The sequence below is a fragment of the Peromyscus eremicus genome, chromosome 5 (assembly GCF_949786415.1).
Source record: "Peromyscus eremicus chromosome 5, PerEre_H2_v1, whole genome shotgun sequence".
Lineage (NCBI taxonomy): Eukaryota > Metazoa > Chordata > Mammalia > Rodentia > Cricetidae > Peromyscus > Peromyscus eremicus.
In genome coordinates this window covers 120,924,211-120,934,783 of record NC_081420.1, presented here as the reverse complement: position 1 = coordinate 120,934,783, position 10,573 = coordinate 120,924,211, and the positions used below count along the sequence as shown (strand labels likewise).

The 10,573-nt window shown below is 44.6% G+C and overlaps 1 protein-coding gene across 1 annotated transcript in view; it reads right to left on the bottom strand.

The window, feature by feature from the left end:
* Positions 1-2,132: 2,132 nt before the first annotated feature.
* Frem3 (FRAS1 related extracellular matrix 3) overlaps positions 2,133-10,573 on the bottom strand; it is a 60,782-nt gene continuing 52,341 nt past the window's right edge. Inside the window, 2 exon segments of the mRNA XM_059262643.1 lie at positions 2,133-2,491; positions 7,963-8,112. Of these exon segments, the coding sequence (XP_059118626.1) occupies positions 2,178-2,491; positions 7,963-8,112 (464 nt within the window). The 3' untranslated portion in view covers positions 2,133-2,177.

The window sequence follows — 10,573 nt, the reverse complement described above, 5'->3', positions numbered from 1 at the left end:
GATTGCCAGGCATTGACTTGGGAAAGAGTCTTAGGAATTCTCTAGATGAGGTTCACCTGTGGGCATGTCATTAAGGAGGTTCAGGGATTGTTTGGACTGTTACGGGAAGATCAGTTCACTGACAGTGGCACCCGCTAGGCTGGGTCCAGAACCGTCAGTAAAGAAAGCTAGCAGCTCTTGACTCGAGGTGATAGGATAAGCTCTTGGAAGTTCCTGCCTTGACTTCTCCACAGTGATGAACTGTAAGCTGGAATTTTAAGCTCAAATCAATCCCTTTAGCCTCTAAGTTGCATTTGGTCTAAGTGTTTAATGTTGTGTATATATCTCCAATAAGAGAGTTCCCTAGTTAATGCGGAGGTTATAAGCACTACATTCACAAAACCACTTACCGGCACTTTGGGAAACAGTAAGACACTAATTTCCTAGGAAGCAGTTTGTGACACTTCCAGAGATAAGGACAAATGTCTCAACACCTCATTTATTTGAGGGTAATTCCTCAACTAGAAATAGAGTAAAAGAGAAGGATTTTCTGAAAGTCACTGAGATTACGGGATTCAAACTAATCTGTGGCTTTACCTACAGTGTCTGGTGAATTTGGGGGCACATATTTTCAGCATGAAATCCATGATGGACAGAGTCAAAGCTGGAGTCTTCAATTGAGAGTTACCCTGCTCACATGGTAGTTTTCCCAGTACCCTTGCTAATATCTGGGGAGAGTGTGTCTCTCTCTGACCTATAGAAGATTAAACAATATTTGTTAATTGACTTTAAAAGATTTTGGGCTGGAGAGATGGCTCAGCTACTCTTGCAGAGGATGCAGGTTCAATTCCCAGTCCCCACAGGGTGGCTCACAACCATCTGTAATGTCAGTCCCATGGAATCCAAAGCTCTCTTCTGGCCTCATGGGCACTACATGCATGTGATACACAGACTTACATGCAGAAAAAACACCCATATACTTAAGACAAATAAAAATAAAGTATGATTTTTAAAAAAGATTTTGGACCTGGGTAATGAGACAGCCACTAGAGAGCTGTGATTTTCTGATGGGATCACAACTGTGCAAGGTCTTACTTAGAAACTGCTGGCACATATTCCATGGTGGAAACCTCTTACCTTGGACTGGGAAACCTGAACTAACAACAGCAAAACTTGGGCTGACAGAAGACATGCCATCTGTGCAGATCACCTCACAGGAGCCTTCTTATTCTGTGTGTGTAAAGTCATGAATTTAGCTCCCATGTAGGTTTGGAAATAGGTTAAGAAATGTTTAAAACAATTTTTTTGGCAGTTTCTCTGGGTAACAGTCCTGGTTGTCCTAGAACTCTGTAGACCACCAGGTCTGCCTGCTTCTGCCTCCCAAGTGCTGGGATTAAAGGCATGAGCCATCACACCAAGCTCTCTGAAACAAATTAAAGAAGGCGGTTGTGCAAGAAATACCTAAAAGTAATCATGGGGCACAAAGATGTGGTTTAAACATAATTTGGCATAGTGATACATGCCTTTGATCCCTGCACTCAGATCATAGAGGCAGGAGGATCTCTGTGAGATGGAGGTCAGTTCCAGGACAGCCAAGGCTACACAGAGAAACCCTGTCTCGGAAAAAACAAATAATTTGGGGATTTTGATTTATGTGGCATTATTAAGGCATGGATAGCTATAAATATTGTCAATTTAAAATTAGTTAAGAACTTACTAGGTAATCTGGGAGCTATGCAAATCAAGTTTTCTTTCTTGTCTTTTTAGATACACTTTTATCTTGTTATTGTTCATTATCCTTTACATGAAAGAGTGAAAAATAAGAGATAACATAGTTTGGTGAAGGCTTGTGGACAGATTTGGTGAAGGCTTGTGGACAGACATTGAACAGTTGGCAAAAATAACTTAGAGATTATTTGCAGATTTCAGTTAGGGAACATATCAAATAACGTGTGTGTGTGTGTGTGTGTGTGTGTGTGTGTGTGTGTGTGTGTGTACACCTTAACACCCAACATCGACTGGTAAAGAGAGAGCTGATTTAATTGATGACAGTGGGTTTTACTGGCCTTAGGAACAAATGAAACAGAAAAAGGAACAACACATTTTTTATTGGCTCGATCCTTTCTTTTATATATATATTTCTATCTCCATGCAGTTACATAAACTATTTGCACAAACACAATGACAGTACAATATTGTTATTCCAGAGTTGCTAAGCTCTGGAATGGCTCACCTTCAGTCTGTGGTTCGGAGACATCGAAGCTACTGTTTGCCTCGTCAAGGAAGTACAGGCACTCTGCTTGGCAGTCGGTGTTGTCGTTGATGGTAATAGTGGTTTTATTTGGTTCTCCCAGCACTGCACCTGTAGGCATCTGGAGAAGTAATTCAAACTTCTCTGGACCCTCAAAGGCAGGCTGATGCAGGTCATCAAGGATTGTCACTTGGAGTCTCTGTACGCTCACTCCTGGGCTAAAGTGCAGATTTTGGCTGACACCAATGTAGTCTGTTCCAGCTGGGGTGGGGAGGGAAAAAAGACAGTAATGAGACTGTGGGGTTCATTATGTAAGTGATGAGAGCCGCCATCCACTCTGCAGTGCTCCCTCTCCTCAGCATTACCAGAATCATGATTGTAGTGGGTTCCCAGAAGGCGAGAGCTGTCTCTATATTCTAACAAACGTGCAGTGTCTCATCACATGCCCACGTACCACTCTTACCAGACCAAGCACATCACCTTCTACTGACTTCCATGGAGACTTCACTTATTACAGAGAAGAAGGTGGCTTCAACTGGAAATAAAAGAATTTGCCTTTTAAACTTGCATCTTGAAGATAACTGTTACAGGTTTTACTTGATGAGGTTCCCTGTCCCTGGTTCAGTCTTGCAACAACCCAATTCAGTTTTACTCGGCCATGGAGTTTTTGCAATTCTCTGGCTTGTTTTATCAGCCATTTTTACAGGCTGGCACACCTGACCATTTAGATTCTTGGTTATTATTTATTTTAAAAGACATCAAATATGATGAGAGAAGCAATGATAACAATGGAATAAGATAGAAACCGCTAGACATAAATACATACATACTTTGAGGAGCAGAGTATTTATATTGTCTCAGGGGATCTTTCCAAAAAATAGTTAATAATCACAAAGAAAATGAGCTAACTTTATAGTGGAGGAACCTTAGCAGACACCACTTGACCAGATGATGAGAGTTAGATCACCAGAATCAGACAGAATACAGTGAGAACATGGCACCATCTCTGTGATATTTCTGATGAAGGCATCATTTCAGTCTAACCATGAGGAAAACAGGCAAATCTAAGTTGAGACATTCTATACATTAGAAAGACTAGTTCATTATCTTCCAAAACAGCAAGTTGATGGGGGTTAAGAAAGGAAAAAGGTGTGGGGGTGGGTGGAGATTCTAGGGAGATGGCTCAGTCAGCAAAAGTGCTTGCCACGGTGGCCAGGGCATGCGGCGGCCAGGGCATGCGGCGGCCAGGAGCATGTAGTAGAAATCAAATGAGAGATACTTTCATCCCTTTTCCATCACTGTGATAAAGACCCTGACCAAAGCACCTTCAGCCAGAAAGGCTTTATTTTAGCTCACAGTCCAGGTCACAGCCCATCATTGCAGAGAGGTCAAGGAACCTAAAACCACTAGACACATCCACAGGCAAGGACAGAGAGGGATGCTCGTTTTCTCCACTCTTACACAGCCCAAGACCCCAATCCAGGGAACGGTGCTGCTCACTTTTAGGCTGTGTCTTCCCACATCAGTGAATAATGAATGAAGACAATCCCTCACTGAAACTCCCTTCCCAGGTGATTCCACATCCCATCAAGTTGATAACTGAACCTAACCATCGCAGTCACAATACCTAATATCAGCCTCTGACCTTAGAAGGGTCAGGGGGAAGGGGAAGGATGAAGAAGGACCTGTTCTGCATTACTAAAAATTACAGAGGGGCTGGAGAGATGGCTCAGCAGCTAAGAACACAGGCTGCTCTTCCAGGAGACCCAGGTTCCATTCCCAGCAACGACGTGCCCGCTCACACTCATCTTCAACTCCAGTCCCAGGTATCAAATGCCCCTCTCTGGCACACACAATCAAAACACCCAAACGTAAAACATTATTAAAGCAGATCTGACAACTAAATCTAGGGTGAGATTTTGGACTGGATTAGTTGAGATTGGACCATTGGTGGAGTTAACCCGAGGAGTTACAGAAATGTGTCAAGTTTGTGTCCTGGTTTGATGTCTGTGCTGTAGTTATGTGGGGGAATATATTTGTAAGGATTACATTTTGAGCTTTTAGAGTGGTGGCTGTAAATTTACTGGTGACTTCCTCCCAAGGCTTGACAAAACCCTGTGGCACTTGTTGCGTCTCTGTCAGTTGGAGGTTGTCTCAAAACTTTTTGAGAGGCACCAAATAAATGATGGCATTAACAGAAGATCTACGACCACAGTGAAAACTAGCAAGGCAGGGGAGGCAGAGAAAGAGGCCTTTGTACCCCAGGCACTTGGGTCACATCTTGGGTCATTGCTTCATTGCATCTACTAGTCAAACTCATGTGGGCTCAGTGTCTTCAACTGCAAATGCAGATGTTTACAGCTGCCTTCAAGGCCACTGTGAGGACTGGAAATCATATAGCAACCACGGCAGCACAGTATCTGGCGAATACTGGGCATGGAGTGAGTGGAGAGTTAGAATTATAATCATGCACTTCTTTTCTTTTTTCTTTATTCTTCTCTCATGTATTACGTCCTGTCTGCAGTTTCCTCTCCCTCCTCTCCTCCCATTCCCTTCCTCCAACCTCCCTTCTCCTACAGATCCACTCCTCCTCCTTTCCCTTCAGAAAAGAGCAGGCCTCCCAGGGATCTCAACCAAACATGGTGTATCAAGATGCAGAGGTCCACAGCCAAGCACCAGGCCGAGCTCAGGGAGTCCAGTCGAAGAGAGGGAGGAGGGATAATATGAGCAAGGAGGGTAAAGATCATGATGGGAAAATCTACAGAGACAACTGACCAAGCTTGTGGGAACTCACGAACTATAGACCAGCTGTGGAGCCTGCATGGGACCAGACTAGGCCCTCTGCATACAGAAGACATTTGTGTAGTTTGGTCTGTTTGAGGGGCCCCTGGCAGTAGGATCAGGATCTATCCCTGGTGCATGAGCTGGCTTTCTGGAGTCCATTACCTGTGGTCGGATGCCTTGCTCAGTCTTGATGCAGTAGGGAGGGGCTTGGACCTGCCTCAACTGAATGTACTAGGTTTTGCTGACTCTCCATGGGAGACCTTATCCTTTCAGAGGAGGGGATGGAGGGTGTTTTGCGGGGGAGGGGAAGCTGGGGGAGGAGCAAGAGGAGGGATGATGATAAGGAGATCTGTGGTTGGTATGTAAAATGAATAAAAAATTTCTTAAAAAAGAAAGAAATATTTTAGGATACGAATGAAAAAAAAGAAAAGAGTCAGAGACATCCCCACTCACACTGTTAGGAGTCCCACAAGAACACCAAGATACACAACCATAACATATATGCAGAGGACCTAGTTCAGACCCATACAGGGTCCATGATTGTGGGTTCAGTCTCTGTGAGCCCCTATGAGCTCTGCGTAGTTGATTCTGTGGGCCATTTTCTTGTGGTGTCCTTGACTCCTCTGGCCCCTACAATCCTTCCTTGCTCTCTTTCTCAGGAATTCCCAAGCTCTGCCTAATGTTTGACTGTGGGTTTCTGTATCTGCTCCTATTAGCTACTCGATGAAGCCTCTCTAATGACAACAATCATTCATTTTAAATACATATGTGAAATGAATATTGCCTCTTGAGCAGATGGCTAGGTCTATAAGAGTACCTGGTCTGAGTCATTCTTGTTTAGACACACGAATCACTACCCCAAGAACAGTCAGTTCTAGTCCATCCCAGCCCCAAAGTGGCAGTACTTTTGGATTTACCAAAAGGAATTTAAATGTCACCTCCAAATTATAAGCCAAAGAATCCAGTGAACTGAAATTGGTTCTATTCAGTTCTTTTCTTTGTAGACATATTTAGAACGAGAAATGAACCTCTGTGAACATTAAAGAAAGAAAGGTAGATGGGTGAGACGGTTCTGTGGATAAAAGTGATTGATGTACAAGCCTGGTGCCTGAATGTGATCCTTGAATCTCACATAGGTAGAGGGGTAGAGCTGACTCCTGACTCCAGCAAGTTGTCCTCTGACCTCCACATGTGTGCTGTGGCTCCTGTGGCTCCACACACAGTGTTGTGGAGTATTAGTTTAAGACGTGTTACATTTGTTCATGCTGAGGAACATTTGTTTTAATGGTGCAAAGATGTGTTGCATTCTTTTATGTTGCATTTGTTTAACTCTGTGGAGCTGTGTTACTGTGCCTGTCTAAAACACCTGAGATCTAATAAAGAGCTGAACAGCCAATAGTGAGGCAGGAGAAAGGATAGGCAAGGCTGGCAGGCAGAGAGAGTAAAGAGGAGGAGAGATCTGGGAGGAGGAGATCGAGGAGTGAGAAAAGAAGGGGCCAGATACCCAGCCACACAGCCAGCCATGGAGAAAGAGGAAAGGTGTGTAGAAATAGAGGAAGATAAAAGCCCAGAGGCAAAAGATAGATGGGATAACTTAAGAAAAGCTGTCCAGAAATAAGCCAAGCTAAGGCCAGGCATTTATAAGTAATAATAAGTTTTCATGTGTATTTATTTGGGAGCTGGGTGGTGGGCCCCCCCAAAGAGCAGAGCCAAAGAGTAACAACAAAATAACAAAGATCTTGCATGTACACACACACACACACACACACACACACACAATTTTGTTTAAAAGAATAGATGAACTAGTCAGTCATTATTGCTGTTTCATATATCATCTCCCTGTGATGTATGTATGAGTGTTATGATGTCGGTTTTACAAGTCTAAGCAAAATGGCCGTGCTTATCTTCCTCAACCATTTTGGAGATGAAATGACATTATGTTCACATCTTCATTGGTATTGGTGCATTTCACTGTCCTTATGTCTGGTCAGTTATTGTAGACATCTAGATTGTTAGTAGATTCTATTTGTTTAGAGGGCTCTTGCATCTACACTGAAGTATTGTCATGGTTTATAGACATGTAGGCTGCTGGCCCTGAGGTATGCTGGCTGACTGGCTGACTCCCAGGAGACTAAAAGATCCCAGCAGAAATGAGGAAATGCAATCATCTGCGTACTGGTTTTACTTTTATGATAAGCACCTAACAGGCTTTCAGGAGGATGTGGGATCCAGAGTCATCCAGCCTGGCTGCCAGCTAGACTTTCATTGTCTGTGTCAGGAAACACAAAGGTGAGTGGGACGTGAGAACAGTTACTGGAAGTCAAGGGAAATGCTGGAGTCAAGAGGCAAAAATTCTCCTCTTCAGAGGCCTATAACTTCCAGGGGTTCGGCTTATCCAACTATTATGCAGTTCTTACACACACACACACACACACACACACACACACACACACACACACTGTTCCTTAGGAGAGAGCCTTTTAAGACAGGGTCTCTTCTTGCCCTGGAACTTGCTGATTAGGCTAGACTGCCAGACCACAAGCCCCAGAGATCCTCCTGTCTCTGCCTCCACAGCACAGGGGTTGCAGGTGTGCAGTGCCATGCTTATGTGGTCACAGAGGACTGAATCCAGGTCCCCACGCATTTTGCTGCCTGAGCTATTGCCTCCCACCCCTTCCCCCAAGCCCATGTTGTTGATGAGCACTGTAAGGTCTTATAAGTATTCTGGACATTGGAAAAATTCATTGGAGTCCATGATAAGCAAGTGGCTAAGGAGTAAGTCATATAGGCTGTGGTCTGAGGATGCTTTTGCATAGACAAGCCATTTATCCAGTAGAAAGAAGAGATAGAGTCAGAACCCACCAACACAGACCTGGCTTGCTGGCCCCTGACAGACAGCGCCCACCACCAGCATGAATGGTGGTGTTCTCTTCCCTCGGCCCTCTCACCTTCTGCTGGCTGCTGCTCTGTCTTCCTAGAGCGCACAGCGATGGAAGACGCCACAGAAAGGTCAGTGCCTCTTCTCCAGACGGCCACCTCCACGTAACCAGCAGTTTCCTCAACGTGATACTCTGCATCTCCGAAGTGCAGGGCGGGCTCTAGGGAGGTACAAAGGACAACCCAAGGAAGGATGCGATGGACTCCCTGATGTGCTTGCTCTCTTTGCTGGCCCCGTGTGGGCCTGGACATTTGTCACACCTGTCATACCTATCAGGTCACATTAGGTCACACAGACCCTGCTCAGGGAGAGAAAAACCCCAAAACTCAGAGAGCTCAGTCAGTGAATGACATGCTGTGACTGCCTCTTGGTTGGGGTCCCACTTTTTCTTCTGTTTTAAGATCTTTCTGTCAAATAATAGTGACGGCCAGGCAGCCAGGCAGACGCCAGCAGCCAGCTATTGTCTACGGAGCGTAGGGGTGAAGTTAGAGAGGCTTCGCTCTGTTAGGAACAGCCGAGTCACTGTTCTGAGTTTGGGGACCACTACTGCGCATTTTTTTCATAGTATTTGTTGATTGCAGGGACAGATAGCAATCTGGGGCTGGGGGAGGCGGGACTCTGTCGGCTGCGCTAGAAAAGTTCCCCCAGAGGGAAGGAAGTGGATTTTTTGAGAGGGAAAGCTGAAGGAGGTCAGCGCAGGCACCAGCCTCGAGGAAACATGTGTCTTCTAGAAGAAAGGAAAGCTTGATAAAGAGAATGCTAAGATTGGACACGTAAATGTACTAGCTTCATTCTATGACCTGACCTGATTACAGTTTATATGAAGTTTAGGGCTGATGAGTAGAGTGGATATAGTCTCTCCCCACCCAGTTTCATGACCTGAGTTTGGTGCCTGGGACAAATGGAAGAAGGAGAGAGCTGACCTCTGCAAACTGTCCTCTGATCTGCACATGCTGTGGCACACACTCCCAACAAAATAGACAGACAGATAAAGTAAATGCAATAAAATTAAAGTTTTATGAAGTTTAGCTCCTATTTGGGCTGATACTGGAGGTTAAAAAAAAAAAAAAAAAGCAAGCCAGGAAGCTTCAACATGGAGGGATATAACCCAAAGACAGAAAAAAATAGAAAATCAAAGTTACGTAGCCACAGCAATGACGCCTTTGTAAATATATTAAGTGAAGATATATATCTGAATTAAAGTAAAAAGAATCTGGAGAGTAGAAATCAGAATTAAAAGGTGTCTGTTCATGATGTATTTTAGTAGAACAGACACACAGATACGTTGTACTGAAAGTTTTACTGTGGCACATAAGACCTCTCATAGTGTAGTATGACTTGAGTCTGTTTTGCTTTTTGCGCCTGAAGTCATCTGGAACCATGCTCCACCTGAACCGTCCTCCACCTGGAACTATGCTCCATCAGCTGGAACTGTGCTCCACCTGGAACCATGCTCCATCATCTGGAACCATGATCCATTTGGCACCGTGCTCCATCTGGCACTGTGCTAAACCTGGAACCATGCTCCATCATCTGGAACCATGCTCCATCATCTGGCACTGTGCTCCATCTAGAACTGTGCTCCATTTGGCTCCATGTAGTTCACTGTTTCCCAATTATACCTAAGTTTGCACTATGCCTGCTCCACATGGCAAGGGTGATTCGCTGGTGACTTTCTCTGAGCTGGATTGTGCTATTTTGAAGAATGCAAACTCTTCAGGGCTTTGATGAGACATTGCTGGAAGCTGGAGACCCAGCGTGACAGCTCTGGAAGCCATGTTGAATTTTCTCAAGAAATTATAAATTCTGTAAGCTGTGCTTCTGTAAGAGCCTGGCTAGTTTATAATTGTGGGGCTGGCCACCGCAGACTGATAGCAGGGGTAGGCCGTACCCAGAGAAGGGTGCTGAAGCCATCTTCTTTTTTTATACCAAGGATTCTCACCCTACCTCCCTGTTCTCAATCCTGGAGATGTTTATGATGCTCCCAAGGCTGGCATGGGACATGAAATCAAGAGCTGGGAAAAAGTTATTTTCCTTTAAATTCTTAAAATGTTTAATAAACCGAGTTACATAGGCCATTTTTTAATGTGACTATTTAATGTGCTTTGAGAATGTGCTCCCCGATCCCCCGCTTCTCTCCCTTTTTGTGCCCTGCCCTGCCATTAGTCTATTTTGTCCCCATAGATAGTTATTCCTCCAGTTTCGTGTTGTCTGTACACATGTGACTTTGTGGATCTGCAGGGCAGGTCTTTCCTGACAGACATCTTGTTGGTGCTGGTCCTCTCTGGCCTTGGATTTGTTCCTTGTGAAAACGGTGGCATCTTTGGAAGCCTCTCACTCCAAAGCTGGGCGTCGCTCTTCTGTGGTTTCTTCATAAGGATGAAATGTCACCATTTTGACTGTGCCCTTATCAGTCCTTAAAACCCATGTATTTGGTGATGTCCTCCGCTGAGACTGTCCTAGCCTCTAGATGGCGCATTTGGACCAGATCAGCTGATGTCTGCTGTTATTCCAGGATAACCCTCCTTTTTTTCTAGCTAGAATCTGGGAAGACAGCACACTCCCAAAACAGTCCTCTTATTTGTTTGTTCATAAAAGCAGCCAGTAGCTTATCTCCTGCA